General features: G+C 27.7%; 1 protein-coding gene across 2 annotated transcripts in view; it reads left to right on the top strand.

Moving 5' to 3' along the window:
- The window catches only part of LOC143256370 (uncharacterized), a 73,657-nt gene that overhangs the window by 37,725 nt on the left and 16,247 nt on the right, over window positions 1–19,685 (top strand). For both annotated transcript variants that reach the window (XM_076513537.1, XM_076513538.1), the window contains exons 4-8: window positions 7,065–7,183; window positions 8,281–8,390; window positions 15,788–15,866; window positions 17,212–17,362; window positions 18,516–18,642. In XM_076513537.1, coding sequence (XP_076369652.1) covers window positions 7,065–7,183; window positions 8,281–8,390; window positions 15,788–15,866; window positions 17,212–17,362; window positions 18,516–18,642 — 586 coding nt within the window. The remainder of the gene's footprint in view (window positions 1–7,064; window positions 7,184–8,280; window positions 8,391–15,787; window positions 15,867–17,211; window positions 17,363–18,515; window positions 18,643–19,685) is intronic.

The following is a 19,685-nucleotide window of genomic DNA, read 5'->3' as shown; positions in this document are numbered from 1 at the left end:
AAAAGAAATATGTTGTGATAGATATTAAATATACAGAGAAAGAAATATGTTATGATAGATATTAAATATACAGAGAAAGAAATATGTTATGATAGATATTAAATATACAGAGAAAGAAATATGTTATGATAGATATTAAATATACAGAGAAAGAAATATGTTATGATAGATATTAAATATACAGAGAAAGAAATATGTTATGATAGATATTAAATATACAGAGAAAAGATAATATATGTTATGATAGATATTAAATATACAGAGAAAGAAATATGTTATGATAGATATTAAATATACAGAGAAAGAAATATGTTATGATAGATAAATATAAATATACAGAGAAAGAAATATGTTATGATAGATATTAAATATACAGAGAAAGAAATATGTTGTGATAGATATTAAATATACAGAGAAAGAAATATGTTATGATAGATATTAAATATACAGAGAAAGAAATATGTTGATGATAGATATGTTTGATAATATAAATATACAGAGAAAGAAATATGTTATGATAGATATTAAATATACAGAGAAAGAAATATGTTATGATAGATATTAAATATACAGAGAGAAAGAAATATGTTGTGATAGATATTAAATATACAGAGAAAGAAATATGTTGTGATAGATATAAATATACAGAGAAAGAAATATGATAGACATTAAATATACAGAAGAAATATGTTATGATAGATATTAAATATACACAGAGAAAGAAATATGTTATGATAGATATTAAATATACAGAGAAAAGAAATATGTTGTGATAGATATTAAATATACAGAGAAAGAAATATGTTATGATAGATATTAAATATACAGAGAAAGAAATATGTTATGATAGATATTAAATATACAGAGAAAGAAATATGTTATGATAGATATTAAATATACAGAGAAAGAAATATGTTATGATAGATATTAAATATACAGAGAAAGAAAAATATATTAAATATTATGTTATGATAGATATTAAATATACAGAGAAAGAAATATGTTATGATAGATATTAAATATACAGAGAAAAGAAATATGTTATGATAGATGTTATGATAGATATTAAATATACAGAGAAAGAAATATGTTATGATAGATATTAAATATACAGAGAAAGAAATATGTTATGATAGATATTAAATATACAGAGAAAGAAATATGTTGTGATAGATATTAAATATACAGAGAAAGAAATATGTTATGATAGATATTAAATATACAGAGAAAGAAATATGTTATGATAGATATTAAATATACAGAGAAAGAAATATGTTATGATAGATATTAAATATACAGAGAAAGAAATATGTTATGATAGATATTAAATATACAGAGAAAGAAATATGTTATGATAGATATTAAATATACAGAGAAATATGTTATGATAGATATTAAATATACAGAAAAGAAATATGTTGTGATAGATATTAAATATACAGAGAATAGAAATATGTTGTGATAGATATTAAATATACAGAGAAAGAAATATGTTATGATAGATATTAAATATACAGAGAAAGAAATATGTTATGATAGATATTAAATATACAGAGAAAGAAATATGTTGTGATAGATATTAAATATAGAGAAAGAAATATGTTATGATAGATATTAAATATACAGAGATATTAAATATAAAGAAATATGTTATGATAGATATTAAATATACAGAGAAAGAAATATGTTATGATAGATATTAAATATACAGAGAGATGATAGAAATATGAAATATTGATGATAGATATTAAATATACAGAGAAAGAAATATGTTGTGATAGATATTAAATATACAGAGAAAGAAATATGTTATGATAGATATTAAATATACAGAGAAAGAAATATGATAGATATTAAATATACAGAGAAAGAAATATGTTATGATAGATATTAAATATACAGAGAAAGAAATATAGTATATGATAGATATTAAATATACAGAGAAAGAAATATGTTATGATAGATATTAAATATACAGAGAGAAATAAAGAAATATGTATGTTGTGATAGATATTAAATATACAGAGATAGAAGAAATATGTTATGATAGATATTAAATATACAGTTGTGATAGATATTAAATATATGTTATGATAGATATTAAATATACAGAGAAAGAAATATGTTATGATAGATATTAAATATACAGAGAAAGAAATATGTTGTGATAGATATTAAATATACAGAGAAAGAAATATGTTGTGATAGATATTAAATATACAGAGAAAGAAATATGTTTGATAGATATTAAATATACAGAGAAAGAAATATGTTGTGATAGATATTAAATATACAGAGAAAGAAATATGTTATGATAGATATTAAATATACAGAGAAAGAAATATGTTATGATAGATATTAAATATACAGAGAGAAAAGAAATATGTATACATGATAGATATTGAAATATACAGATACAGAGAAAAAATATGTTATGATAGATATTAAATATACAGAGAAAGAAATATGTTATGATAGATATTAAATATACAGAGAAAGAAATATGTTATGATAGATATTAAATATACAGAGAAAGAAATATGTTATGATAGATATTAAATATACAGAGAAAAAGAAATATGTTATGATAGATATTAAATATACAGAGAAAGAAATATGTTATGATAGATATTAAATATACAGAGAAAGAAATATGTTATGATAGATATTAAATATACAGAGAGAAATAATGATAGATATTAAATATACATGATAGATATGTTAAATATTAAATATACAGAGAAGAAATATGTTATGATAGATATTAAATATACAGAGAAAAAGAAATATGTTATGATAGATATTAAATATAAATATACAGAGAAAGAAATATGTATGATATGTTATTAAATTAAATATACAGAGAAAGAAATATGTTATGATAGATATTAAATATACAGAGAAAGAAATATGTTATGATAGATATTAAATATACAGAGAAAGAAATATGTTATGATAGATATTAAATATACAGAGAAAAGAAATATGTTATGATAGATATTAAATATACAGAGAAAGAAATATGTTATGATAGATATTAAATATACAGATTAAAAGAAATATGTTGTGATAGATATTAAATATACAGAGAAAGAAATATGTTGTGATAGATATTAAATATACAGAGAAAGAAATATGTTGTGATAGATATTAAATATACAGAGAAAGAAATATGTTGTGATAGATATTAAATATACAGAGAAAGAAATAATGATAGATATTAAATATACAGAGAAAAGAAATATGTTATGATAGATATTAAATATACAGAGAAAGAAATATGTTATGATAGATATTAAATATACATGATAGATACAGAGAAAGAAATATGTTATGATAGATATTAAATATACAGAGAAAGAAATATGTTATGATAGATATTAAATATACAGAGAAAGAAATATGTTATGATAGATATTAAATATACAGAGAAAGAAATATGTTATGATAGATATTAAATATACAGAGAAAAAGAAATATGTTATGATAGATATTAAATATACAGAGAAAGAAATATGTTATGATAGATATTAAATATACAGAGATATTAAAAAAAGAAATATGTTATGATAGATATTAAATATACAGAGAAAAGAAATATGTTATGATAGATATTAAATATACAGAGAAAGAAATATGTTATGATAGATATTAAATATACAGAGAAAGAAATATGTTATGATAGATATTAAATATACAGAGAAAGAAATATGTTATGATAGATATTAAATATACAGAGAAAAAAATATGTTTATGATAGATATTAAATATACAGAGAAAAGAAATATGTTATGATAGATATTAAATATACAGAGAAAGAAATATGTTGTGATAGATATAAATATATGTTGATGATAGATAATAAATATGAGAGAAGAGAAATATGTTATGATAGATATTAAATATACAGAGAAAAGAAATATGTTATGATAGATATTAAATATACAGAGAAAGAAATATGTTATGATAGATATTAAATATACAGAGAAAGAAATATGTTATGATAGATATTAAATATACAGAGAAAGAAATATGTTATGATAGATATTAAATATACAGAGAAAAGAAATATGTTATGATAGATATTAAATATACAGAGAAAAGAAATATGTTATGATAGATATTAAATATACAGAGAAAGAAATATGTTATGATAGATATTAAATATACAGAGAAAGAAATATGTTATGATAGATATTAAATATACAGAGAAAGAAATATGTTATGATAGATATTAAATATACAGAGAAAAGAAATATGTTGATGATAGATATTAAATATACAGAGAAAGAAATATGTTATGATAGATATTAAATATACAGAGAAAAGAAATATGTTGTGATAGATATTAAATATACAGAGAAAGAAATATGTTATGATAGATATTAAATATACAGAGAAAAGAAATATGAAATATGTTGTGATAGATATTAAATATACAGAGAAAAGAAATATGTTGTGATAGATATTAAATATACAGAGAAAGAAATATGTTGTGATAGATATTAAATATACAGAGAAAAGAAATATGTTATGATAGATATTAAATATACAAGAGAAAGAAATATGTTATGATAGATATTAAATATACAGAGAAAGAAATATGTTATGATAGATATTAAATATACAGAGAAAGAAATATGTTATGATAGATATTAAATATACAGAGAAAGAAATATGTTATGATAGATATTAAATATACAGAGAAAGAAATATGTTATGATAGATATTAAATATACAGAGAAAGAAATATGTTATGATAGATATTAAATATACAGAGAAAGAAATATGTTATGATAGATATTAAATATACAGAGAAAAAAATATGTTGATGATAGATATTAAATATACAGAGAAAGAAATATGTTGTGATAGATATTAAATATACAGAGAAAGAAATATGTTATGATAGATATTAAATATACAGAGAAATATGTTGTGATAGATATTAAATATACAGAGAAAGAAATATGTTATGATAGATATTAAATATACAGAGAAAGAAATATGTTGTGATAGATATTAAATATACAGAGAAAGAAATATGTTGTGATAGATATTAAATATACAGAGAAAGAAATATGTTGTGATAGATATTAAATATACAGAGAAAGAAATATGTTGTGATAGATATTAAATATACAGAGAAAGAAAATATGTTATGATAGATATTAAATATACAGAGAAAGAAATATGTTATGATAGATATTAAATATACAGAGAAAGAAATATGTTGTGATAGATATTAAATATACAGAGAAAGAAATATGTTGTGATAGATATTAAATATACAGAGAAAGAAATATGTTGTGATAGATATTAAATATACAGAGAAAGAAATATGTTGTGATAGATATTAAATATACAGAGAGAAAGAAATATGTTATGATAGATATTAAATATACAGAGAAAGAAATATGTTATGATAGATATTAAATATACAGAGAAAGAAATATGTTATGATAGATATTAAATATACAGAGAAAGAAATATGTTATGATAGATATTAAATATACAGAGAAAAGAAATATGTTATGATAGATATTAAATATACAGAGAAAAGAAATATGTCATGATAGATATTAAATATACAGAGAAAAGAAATATGTATGATAGATATTAAATATACAGAGAAAAAGAAATATGTTATGATAGATATTAAATATACAGAGAAAAGAAATATGTTATGATAGATATTAAATATACAGAGAAAGAAATATGTTATGATAGATAAATTAAATATACAGAGAAAGAAATATGTTATGATAGATATTAAATATACAGAGAAAGAAATATGTTATGATAGATATTAAATATACAGAGAAATATGTTATGATAGATATTAAATATACAGAGAAAGAAATATGTTATGATAGATATTAAATATACAGAGAAAGAAATATGTTATGATAGATATTAAATATACAGAGAAAAAATATGTTATGATAGATATTAAATATACAGAGAAAGAAATATGTTATGATAGATATTAAATATACAGAGAAAGAAATATGTTATGATAGATATTAAATATACAGAGAAAGAAATATGTTATGATAGATATTAAATATACAGAATAGATGTTAAATATGTTATGATAGATATTAAATATACAGAGAAAGAAATATGTTATGATAGATATTAAATATACAGAGAAAGAAATATGTTGTGATAGATATTAAATATACAGAGAGAAAGAAATATGTTGTGATAGATATTAAATATACAGAGAAAGAAATATGTTGTGATAGATATTAAATATACAGAGAAAGAAATATGTTGTGATAGATATTAAATATACAGAGATAGAAATATGTTATGATAGATATTAAATATACAGAGATAGAAATATGTTATGATAGATATTAAATATACAGAGAAAGAAATATGTTGTGATAGATATTAAATATACAGAGAAAGAAATATGTTATGATAGATATTAAATATACAGAGAAAGAAATATGTTATGATAGATATTAAATATACAGACAAAGAAATATGTTGTTATAGATATTAGATAAAATACTATCTCTGGAATATAAAATATGATCATTTTTGTTTGATCTCGTTTGTGACAACCAAACGAGAATTTAGGGCTTGTCTGTTGTAATCTAACACTTGCAATGTTATTAACAAAAAGTGTTGTGGATTCGAACCCATGATTACAATAATTATCTATAATATCTTGTACAAACAGTTGTTTGTTAGTTATTTGGGAACAGATAAATCACTCTAGCATAGTGTAACAAGATACTGGAACACTAGCATTTGTTGAGTACAAATAGCATGCTGTATAATATATTCAGTTTTAACGCGCGTAAAGGTTATTTGATAATAATAAAACTATTGGATCTTTGATCACTTTACAAATGTTTTGAAAACATAGATTTAATTAAGTTTTGTTGTTCAGAAGGGACTATTTTATGGTTTCAAAACAGTTCTAAAATTCTATAGATTATGTTATATAAATTATTCATATAATACGTGAAAAAAACCTTCATGCTGAACGGTGAAAACGTTGTTTGACTTCGTACCATATTACACATTGTTTGTGTTTCCATCAGGGTGGAGGTTCTCATGCAAGATCTGTCGTAGTTGCTGTCCGGGCCCACAAGAAACTGGAAACATCGGACGATAAATTCTACCTCATTGCTTGTGGAAAGTCGGGATTCGTTAACGCAAGGTAAGTTTTAGTTATGGGAAAATATGAATAAGTTTGATTTTCCAACCGTGGTAACTATTAAAGATAGAAAACATAAGAAGGAACTAGAATATCCTCATTCATCAACTCAAAGTAACTGTTAAAGTTGATAAAAAAAACACGTAAGAAGCTAGAATATTCGGTTTGTTGTTTTTTTTTAATTAAGCACAAAGCTACACAATGGGCTGTCTGTGCTCTGCCCACCACGGGTATCGAAACCCGGATTTTAGCGATATAATTCTGCAGACATACCGCTGAACCACTGGGGGGGGGGCAGAATATTCGGATCCGTGAACTCAGGGTAGCTAATAAAAGTAATACACACAACGTTAGAATAACGCAGATAAAATCATGCATAACTTACTGCAAGGCTCAGTTCTCGACCCCATGAAATCAAGTGTAACTTATTGTAAGGCTTTTGTCAGCTGCATGGAATCATGTCTTACTGTCTATGCTCCTCTGTGTTTGGTTTCTTTCTGTCCAGTAAATCAAATCTTCTGTGTCTGTATATTCATTATTTGGGCCATCACTGTTTTTGTTTGTCTCAGTGTCTGTTTCAAATCCAGTTGTCTTTCTATACCCATCTTACAAATTCATTTTATATCTAAATATCAGCCTAATCATGTTGTAATATTTCATGAAAAGGGTGGAAAATGGAAGTGTTAAAACTGTAGAAATATAGGGTGATTTATCACTACTACAAGACTCTTTTTATATGTCAAAAGACCGAAGGTAGCCTTCCAACAACTGGCTGCAAACAAGAAATAGCTGAAGAAGATGAGGGTTTAGGAACTCATCCCATAATTTCTTTTTGATTCTCCGTGTGTGCTAACCAGTTCTATATTTTAATTTCGATTATGTTTGAGAGATGGAATATCATAACACTATGGAAAGCTTTGACCACAAGCATTTTCCATTATGACTTACTGGGAATAACAAGGCCTTATAATGAACAAACCTTTACTTGATTTCTTTGCACTCACTGTAAACGTTTTGGTGTATATATATATATATATATATCTAACATATTAGCGTTTCATTAAGTATAGTATTTAACAAATATCACTAATATTTCCTAGGAACGAACTATCTCAAGTTCACTTAAATTTTATGGAAGATTACAAGAAGGTTAATGAACTATTGGTGGGTCGTCAGTATCTTCTCAGAGTGGGACTTTCTCAAGGAAAAGGTAAGTTACTCTTTTCAATTCGCTGAACTGAATTTATTATCGTAAATCAGCACATTTTAATGAAAATCAATTAATTTTAAAGTAAAAACCTTTACTGCGATGTCAAAAGGTTATATAAGAACACGTAATTTTCAAAAATACCATTAAATACAGGAGTCAACTTTCCTAATGCCATTTTCTCTAAACTAGGAACAACTAATTAATTACTTGTGGTAGTTTTGATCTTGTAAATAAATAAAATTGAAACTAATAATAAAAGATTGGTATATATAGCCCTGATTGAAAATTATTTATCCTATGATTGATATTGTCCCGCCATGTTAGGCTAGTTTCACGTGCTATGTTATGATATTGTTTCGCCACATTAAGCTAATTTCGCATGTTATGCTGTAACATTATTTCGCCATGTTAGGTTAATTTCTCATGCCGTGTTACGCATTCTTTACGTTAGACAAGTTTTAATGACTAAACGAAGTAAATATGACCGGTCGAGAATTTATTTGATATTATTATCATCAGAAAATATTTCTTTCTTCAGGAAAGATAAATTCAATTCTTTCAGTCTTAACCCTAAATTAATTGTATTTCAATATTTGTAATAGCTGTTTAGCGTATTGGATTTTGAAAATAAGAACCGTTACTATACGAAAATTCGTTTTGAGACTCTGTAATGTAAGATTCTATTTCAGTGAAACACTTCAGAAGAAACGGAGTGACTAATTAAACAATATTTTGTTATTAGGTCGTTTATATCTAGTCATTCATGCCTTCTATAGATCAATATACATTACAGAAATTAAATAATAATCTCTTTTAGAAAAGTGCAAAACAATAATAGTTTTACAACAAGATTGTATTTAAAACTATTAACAATATAGAACAATATAAGTTTTTAACAAACGTTGGACGGAATAAAACCTAAACGTTTATTCAACCTTCGTTTTAACAGTTCGTTTTTCAGGTAGCTAAACTACTCAACTTACTTTGTAACTTAAAATCAAAGACAATATTTACAAACTCACATAAACGTAATATTCACGTGGCTTCGATGTAAAATTAAACCTTTAATTTTACAATGTATTATTTACAGTGTGAAATATTTATTTTCTTCTCTACATAAAGCTACAATTGTATTTTCATTTGTTTATTATATCGAATCTATTGATATATATGTATTCTATATCCACCTTAATTCTATGTGTTTTATAATTTTAAAATCAGGCTTGTTATTGTTACGACTGTCGCCTAAAAACCAATTTTAAATGGAGTTTTATCGTCCAGCGCACTGTTACCGAATTCCCTGTTACTCAATGAAGGTTACTGTAAGAGTAGAAAACTCGCAACTTAGAGTACTTTTATGTAGAGGAAATCCGTTTATAATCAAAATAACAGAAATAAATAAATAAACTGAAATAAATAACAGTGTATAATAACAGAAAGGTGAACACCCTCAATATCTGTGCAAAGTTTCAGGTTCTTTCCTCTTGGAGCTGTGGCCCTGACTGACACAAATTATTTTATTAGTATAATAAATAAGATAAGACAAACTAGTACAAGGGTGGCCAACCAACCTACGGCAAGGAGCAAGCCAGAATTCCGAAATATACATTACTGAAGAGACTAATAAAATATCTTTCGCCACACAAGATCGCTAGTAGTAACTTTGACGAAACTGAGGCAGCCGTTAGTGCTACCTTAGTATTTCCAAAGAATATAAATACTTTTATTTAATAAAATATTGTTGCTTTTACGAAAATGTTCTATCTTACATATAATGGAACATCGTTTCAATTATGTTTTTTTTTTTTTTATAGATTTTCTTATACTCCTTGAGTCAAAACGTTTAACTTTAAATTACAGACGTGGTAAAATACGTTTTTAAGTAGAATATCAGCTTTTGAAGGGTCGCGGGTTTGCCACCCGTGAAGTAGCATATTGTTGTGGTTTATGTTGTTGGATATGTGTATGTGTGTCAACTTTGCAACATAGCACAGAACATAACGTTTTGGAACATGTGACCTACTGGTCCATCTCGGCTGTTCCATCTTCTAAACTAAACCAAAACTACTAATAAATATTTTTAAAAACTCTTAAACCTAGCCCTTATGATTCATATACTTATCAAACTTTCCCTTAAACTCACTTAAATGTGCTGCTTCTACAGCATCGGAAGGCAGTTCATTCCAGAGATCAATAACCCTGTTAGAAAAATAAAACAAAAACTCTCTTAGCTGAAAATGACTCATACCTTGTTAAAATTGATTTATTTTTTTCTCACTGTTAAGCATGAAAACACGTGATAAAGCAACATTATCCATTTTCTTTCCAATTTCAAACACATCAATCTGATCCCTCCTAACTCTTCTTTTTTTCAAGAGAAAACAATTTGAAAGATTTCAACCTCTCCTTGTATGACAACTCTTTCACTTCAGGCACCATTATAGCAACCCTTCTCCGACCACTGTCCAACAATTTAATCTCTTTCCTGAGGACCGAAGACTAAACACAATACTCCAAATGTGGTCTAACCAGTGACCTATACAGTGAAATTATAATTCTGTAGTTGTAACCTAAAATCCAATTTGTTCTACCACTAACAACAGCACATTACTTAGATAGCTTAAGAGATGGATCAACTATTACACTAAGATCAATTTCTTTCATTACACTGTTAAGAATACTCCCATCCAAATTATACTAATAATTCTGTAGATACAACAACCTAAAATCCTATTTGTTCTACCACTAACAACAGCACATTACTTAGATAGCTTAAGAGATGGATCAACTATTACACCAAGATCCATTTCTTTTATTACACTGTTAACAATACTCCCAAATTATACTAATAATTCTGTAGATACAACAACCTAAAATCCTATTTGTTCTACCACTAACAACAGCACATTACTTAGATAGCTTAAGAGATGGATCAACTATTACACCAAGATCCATTTCTTTCATTACACTGTTAAGAATACTCCCAAATTATACTAATAATTCTGTAGATACAACAACCTAAAATCCTATTTGTTCTACCACTAACAACAGCACATTACTTAGATAGCTTAAGAGATGGATCAACTATTACACCAAGATCCATTTCTTTCATTACACTGTTAAGAATACTCCCATCCAAATTATACTAATAATTCTGTAGATACAACCACCTAAAATCCTATTTGTTCTACCACTAACAACAGCACATTACTTAGATAGCTTAAGAGATGGATCAACTATTACACCAAGATCCATTTCTTTCATTACACTGTTAAGAATACTCCCATCCAAATTATACTAATAATCCAAGTTATGATAACTCACATGCAATATCTTGCATTTATTATAATTAAAACCTATTTGTCATTTCTTTACACAACTCACTAAATAATCTAAATCATTTTGTAAATCAGCAGCAGCATCCTCTTCACAGCCAGCAGTATCCAAGACCTTGATATCATCAGTAAATTTAAATAATTATTTTACCATTCCTTCAGCTATTTCACTGATGTAAATAAAAAGGAGTAATGGTACTCCACTTGTAACCATAACCCAGTTTGACTGAACTCTATTTGTAACAACCTTCTGCTTTCTTCCATACAGCCACTCTTCTATCCAATTTGCTAACTTATCCCCCACACATGGCATCTTGTCAAATGTTTTTTGAAAATCCAAATACCTCAAATCTACACTCTGACCCTCATCTACATAAGCAGTAACCTTTACAAAGTATATCAAAAGAATTATAAGGTAGGATTTTCCCTACTATGTTGACTATCCAATAAAAGTTTAAACTTTGCTAAATGACTTTGCAAAGCATCTTTTAACAGACTTTCCAAAACTTTTCCCACAACTAATGTAAGAGTAATAGACTTATAATTACTGGCTCATAATCTATTACTTCCCTTGAAGACAGAATGGTATTAGCTAATTTCCAATATGTTGGTACTTGTCCACTATTGAAGGATTGCAAAAAATTGTTGCAAGTGGCTCACATATCCAATATTAATGTCCTTTAAAACCCTTGGGGAAACATTATCTGACCCAGAAGCCAGCTAAGAAGTAATACTGTCATCTTGTTTGTTCTCATTTCCATCTATCAACTGTTCAGTAAGTAGAATACTGTTTATATTTCATAAAAACTAAAGTAAAAAATCCTACTTAGTAATCCATCGATTTGAAAATCATCATATACTAGACTTCCTTTATCTTCCTTCTACCCTAACATTTTGTTTACTCTTAATCTATTCAAAGAAATTCTTACTTTAATTTTTACATTTTCAGTCTTAATTTTCTTTTTCACTAACTTCCTTGATCATGAATAATCTTTCAAATCATATATTTCTTAATTATATGATGCTTTTTAACTTTATTTATTTAACTTTATTTCTCAAACTATTTGTGAGTCAATCATTGTTTACTTGCAGCTACCCTTTTCTTTCTATAAGGAATATGCTCTACTTGAATATTTAAAAGTTAACCTTATATTGTTTTCCACATTTGGTCAATGTCTACAAATAACTCAGCTGTCCAGTCCACAACATATAATTCTTGTTGCATTCCTTCAACATTTGCTTTTTTTGAAATTTGTACCAACATTTCATCATTGCTTATCTTCATATGTACCACAATATTGAACCTAGTGGTAATATAGGCAAAAACACTTGTATTTTTCAACTGCAACTTTTACAAGTTAGCTCAATAAAATTTTGCATATAGGCCTTATTTCACATTAAATGAAAGGACAACAACTTTATAAGCTGTTATTTTCTTTTTACGTTGAAATAATCAATCCTCCAAAACAAAATCATAAACCAGTCAACACAAACCACTCATCCTCTAATGAGCCTAATTTATGTTTTATATGCTTTTCAAATTGTTGCATTTGCAGAAGGTTCTACTTTCAAATCCATGGCTATCATGTAATGTGAACACCCTCATCAGCCAAAATATAACACAGAAGTTTAAACTAGAAACCACATATGTGAGCAATATTTTTATCAACTTCTGTTATACTTAGTTCTTTAGAAGCAGAATTTTATGACTAAAAATTCATTAATCCAAGGGCCGACTAGGTTCCTTGTCTGAAACTGAAATAAAGCATTATTTTGATACCACTAAATTGTACTTGAGAGAATTTTGTCTTTTCCAGATTCCCCATTTCTTCAATATAAACTTAATTTTAATCACGACCTAGCATGGCTAGGAAGTTGGAGCACTTGACTCACAACCTGAAGGTTATGAGTTTGAATCCTTGTTTCATGAAACATGCTTGCCCTTTCAGCCATAGAAGGATTATAATGCAATGATTAATCATACTATATGTTAGCAAAAGAGTAGTTCTAGACTTGGCAGTTCACAATGATGACTAGCTATTTTTCCTCCCGTCTTTCACCTTCAATTTAAGGATGGCTTCATGTAGCTTTGCATGCAATTCAAAACAAACTAAACTTTTAAATGATTTGTCATTAAACTTGCCATACTGTAGATACAAAGGTTTGTTTTTATACATTTACCTGTGGGTGTATTATATTTATTGATATCAAATTTTATGTTCAATTAGAGTAACAGTGGCTGTGAAATCTGATGTTTAATTAGAGTAACACAGTAGATGTCAAATCTTATGATCAGTTAGAGTAATACAGTGGCTGTGAAATCTGATGTTTTATTAGAGTAACACAGTGGCTGTGAAATTTTATATCAGTTAGAGTAATACAGTGGCTGTGAAATCTGATATTTAATTAGAGTAACACAGTAGATGTCAAATCTTATGATCAGTTAGAGTAATACAGTGGCTGTGAAATCTGATGTTTTATTAGAGTAACACAGTATATGTCAAATCTTATATCAGTTAGAGTAATACAGTGGCTGTGAAATCTGATGTTTAATTAGAGTAACACAGTGGCTGTGAAATTTTATATCAGTTAGAGTAATACAGCGGCTGTGAAATCTGATGTTTAATTAGAGTAACACATTGGCTGTGAAATCTTATATCAGTTAGAGTAATACAGTGGCTGTGAAATCTGATGTTTAATTAGAGTAACACAGTGGCTGTGAAATTTTATATCAGTTAGAGTAATACAGTGGCTGTGAAATCTGATGTTTAATTAGAGTAACACAGTGGCTGTGAAATCTTATATCAGTTACAGTAATACAGTGGCTGTGAAATCTGATGTTTAATTAGAGTAACACAGTGGCTGTGAAATTTTATATCAGTTAGAGTAATACAGTGGCTGTGAAATCTGATGTTTAATTAGAGTAACACAGTAGATGTCAAATCTTATGATCAGTTAGAGTAATACAGTGGCTGTGAAATCTGATGTTTAATTGGAGTAACACAGTAGATGTCAAATCTTATGATCAGTTAGAGAAACACTGTGGATGTCAAATCTTATATTCAATTTTATATTGTTATTTATCATTAAAACTTCATGTTATTTTTTACTTTATATTGTTACTTATTATTAAAATATCATATTGTTATGTTTACTTTACATTTTTATTTGTTATTAAAACACCATATTGTTGTTTTTACTTTTTTTTTTATTAATAACACATTAAGTTCCTATTTTTTACTTTACATCGTTACTTGAAACGGCTCGTGTGGATACATCTTGTGTATCTTTCTTCCATTTACGACATCATCCCTAAAGTTGAGACGACTTGTGTGGATAGCCATTATGTATCTTTCTATTTACTACATTAGTCCTAACGTTGAGTCGTCTTGCGTGGCAAGCCTTGTGTATCTTTCATCCATTTTCTGTATCAGTCGCGAACTTGAGATCACTTTCTGGTATAACTATTTTAAAAATTGTTTCGAATATTCGGGAAAAATACACAAGGGCTATATACACATGCCATTGGCTTGTTCATAATGAAACAGACCAATCAGATATAGCTATTCATGTCGTTGTAAGTTTTTGTACTTTATATATATACTTTTTATTTGATATCGTAAATTTAAGTCGAACATTCTATTACAGGTATGGAATATATTTATAATTAATAATTTTATCTTCCGCATAAATGTTTTAAGGTGAGTCGATAATACAATGAAAAAACAACAAACAAACAAACAGAAACTCAAGAACCTGTACAATTCACAATGTTACATTTTTTAATTGTAATGTATTCTAATTTTATAAGAACTGAAATCTTTCTCAATTGTGTTTCAGTTCCGCTACATCTCTAATAAAAAGTAATACTTTAGCAGTTATTATTATTGAGGTACAAAAACACTCAGGTGTTTCAATATCGTTTACTTGTATTTGTTAAAAAATAATGAATTTGTTATCGTGATAGCAGTGGTTGTAACAGCTGTCGATTAGTGTTGTTGTTATTACAGGTACTCGAAGCGTAACAGCGACGACAGTTTTATTTTTATTATTTTATTTCAGACTTTTACGATATTGCAGTGAGAGATTGTTACGGTTTTGATTCCAACACAACCGAAGTGGAACTGATTGACTCTGAAGGGTAACCATGAATTATATAACAATAATTGTTCACTTTTGTTACCCCATGCAAACTGTTGTTAGTGTGACCTAATAATAAGTAACTTATTTTTATACCTCTTATGAATACAGTATTGTGATTTTGTTGTGAATGCAGAAAACGAATAACCGTGACTAACTTGAAGACCTCAGTCAGACCTACACTCGTTTTAAATAGAAATTGTGTAATATTACAAAGAATACTTGGCCAGTAAGATGTAAATAACAATTTCTGAGGAAATTTGTATCAAAGATGTGAAAAAGTTAAGCATTTCTCTCAGAAAATATGGGCAAGTCATCGAGAGCTGACGAATCGATTTGTATAGCCAACATACTGACTCACAGTGATTCACTGATATGTCTGAGTGCTTTTCATGCCAAAAGGCAGGTTTTGATACTTGCAGTCGATAGAGCACAGGTAGCCCACTGAGTATGTGTTTTCTTATAGCAAAGCCACATCGGGCTCTCTGCTAAGTCTACCGAGAGGAATCGAACCCCTCATTTTAGCGTTGTAAATCCGTAGACTTACCGCTGTACCAGCGGAGGACCGCACTGAGTAGCTTTGTGTTTAATGAAAACGAGACAAAGAGCATGGTGTGCGTGTTGCTTTCCTTAAGTATATATATACATACGTATGTATATCGTAAAATGATATATATTTTCGAGAGTTGGTTATGAGATTCATATCATGGTGATGTGCGACACCTATCTCGTTTCATCAGGATCGCTTTTTTTGCGTAAAACGCAGGTTTGTGGGAGTTTTTTATATCATTTGATTGGAGGATTTATTAATTAAAACATTCTAGTTCATCTAGTTTGTAACAAATGAAGACGTTTTTTTATCAAGTGACTGACAACCAGTGTTCTGGCAACGTCATTTTTGAAAGAGGTCGCCTCCTATTGCTTAAGGCAACGATCTCAGTGAAGGTATTTTCAGGCTATCTGTATATTAATTTTTTTTTAAATTCTAAACCGTTGGTGATCAATCCAACCCTGTGTTCTTACCTTTCTTTCTGGAAATATTAGGTTAGCCCGTTTTTTTCCCCTTTTCTTTAGAATCGTGAGTAAACCATCTTCTCTTTCTTTCTAGGAATCAGAAGTGATTCTATTTTCATTCTGAAAAACTTGAGTAAACCCATTTTTTATACGTATACAGACAATTTGTATTTATGTTATTACATAGTATAGGTTACAAAAGAATTCTTCTACATGTAAGAAACTTACAACATGAACAAAACACATACACTTCTTCCAACTGCTGTGATAACAACTTCAATAACACTAACTTCCCAAGGTTCACTTCAACAAATTATGGATATTTCTTTCAGGTGCTCTAAGACCCACTTCCTCTCCAAGTTTCGTTTCAACAAAACAGCCCGGGCAGCAGATGCTGTGTTGTTTTCAACCTTCAAGTTTCCAAACACACGAAAAGTTCACCTACAGTGTGATGTTATACTATGTAAAGAGAGTTGTCCCCAAGTAGGTCGAGCTGATGAGGAAATTTTGTATTCATACAAATTATGGAAATAAATATTTAGGGAATACATGCGTCACAGATTCAATGTCTAAGGAGAAAATATCTCTATCATTAAATAAAAGATTTAAAAATATCTTCATCATGGAGTGAATGTCATTATAATACCTGTATCATGGAGTAATTATTTAGAAAATATCTGCATTATGGAGTAAATATTTAGGAAAGGAAGTATCTCCATTATGGAGTATTTCAACAATTATCACAAATTATAAGGATATACATTGTTTTCCACAGCCGAAATATTTTACCTTTTAAAAGTGCTGTTCTCTATAGAAAGGAGTGAAAGATGACAAACAGTGTAACGTTCACATAAAAATGGAAATAATTTATTTAAACTAATGAAGAGGGTTCAGATAGTGATATCTGTTATTGAAGGAGGTTGATCATGAAACAGAGAAAAATTATTGTTCACATTTAAAAACAATAGAAACATTTCCACTGTAGAAGTAGGTAAAACAGACCTTTGTTTTTTGTTCATTCTTAAACAGCCCAAAATCTGGGTATTGAAATACACGAAATTTCTGTTTTCCAAAACTATTATACCCTAACTCAAAGGTGAATAAAACTTTAATTACATAATCGATTAAGATAAAGATTAACCTAAAAACACCAAGATAATGATTAACACTCAGATAAAAACAAACATAATAATTAACATTCAGATAAAGCTTAACCTAAACACCAATATAATGTTTAACATTCAGATAAAGCTTAACCTAAACACCAATATAATGTTTAACATTCAGATAAAGATTAACGTAAATACCAAGATAATGATTAACATTCAGATAATGATTAACTTTCAGATAAAAACCTAAATACCAAGATAATGATTAACTTTCAGATAAAAACCTAAATACCAAGATAATGATTAACTTTCAGATAAAAACCTAAATATCAAGATAATGATTAACTTAAATAATGGAACCTAATGTGTATAGCTAATTATGTTAGCATGTTCGTGATGTTTAGAAACCTTTTACTGAGTAGCCTAATGTAAACCTATAGTGTACGTACCTCAACACAGTTCTTACTTGTATTACATGTAATTATTCTTCATTTGCTGCTTTTAAACATTTTCTTTTATTATACAAGTTTCAGTGCCAACAAAATAGGGAAGAACTTCCTCAACCCCTGCCTCAGTCCCAAGGTCAAGAAAATGAAAATGTCCAGCTTTTGGCTTCAACAACGGTATTTGTCCTGGAACCTGGTCAAGACGTCAGTATGTTCCATTTTAATCAAGTTTTAATAAATAACAACAAGTGTTGATAATTAGTTTTTAAATACTTAATAAAAACTCATACATACCTCACAGATCTTTTTTTATAGTTGGGTGGCTGGTAGAAAAGGAGGAAAGTGATAGAGTTGGGTGATTGAACGATCAGAAGGAGGTGATAGAATAAGGTGAATGTTATAGAGAAGGTGAAAGGTGGTGGAGTTGGATGTTCTTGGAAAGAAGGAAATTATGAATTTGAAATACTTTTGTTGAGTGAGAGAAGTGATTTCTAGAATAAATATTAGTAAAATGTTTGAGTGTCATTTTAGATAGGTGTGAGGTGATGGATTTGAATGATTATGTATTTACAATTGATTATTGATACATTTAAAATTCTGATACAACACATAACTTCCTTTCATATAAATAGGTATTCTCTTTCAGTGCAACCCTGTACATGAAAATAAAATTTATGCATGCCACAATTTTTTATCTCCACTTCATTGGAATTAACTGATTTCAATTCGTTTCTCATATAAATAAATCATCAGGCACCAACGTTCCACCAATAAAAGTTGGGCATATCCTCATGATGCATGTGATACTCACTTCTACCAAACTATCACTTCCTGTATGGCAGTGATTGTGTTCAAATGTGTTTTTTTTTGTGAATTTTGATTTTACCAGTTTAATTTATTAACTATTATTATTTTTTTATTTATATTGAACAAATGTTTTAATTTAACTCAGACTTGCATATTTTACATCAAACACTTTTGTTTGATTTCTGTATTTCTATGATAAATTCTAAGGTTTGTTTTTGCACTTCAGGTGTTGTATCTCTTATACTATCTTCATAGGCTGCAGGCAGGGAGACCCATAGTTGATTTTTCTACTGTTATCTCTCATGAGATTAATCATTATATGGGTCAACCTTCTTCTCCTAAAACTACCCCACTAATCCTCCTGAACAAGTCAAATGTGTTTAAGCACATGAAGAATTGATAGCCTTTTTTACATCAACAGATTTTATCCCTACTCCTCCTACA

This window comes from Tachypleus tridentatus, chromosome 7 (assembly GCF_004210375.1).
Source record: "Tachypleus tridentatus isolate NWPU-2018 chromosome 7, ASM421037v1, whole genome shotgun sequence".
Lineage (NCBI taxonomy): Eukaryota > Metazoa > Arthropoda > Merostomata > Xiphosura > Limulidae > Tachypleus > Tachypleus tridentatus.
This window is presented reverse-complemented; position numbering and strand designations above follow the sequence as displayed.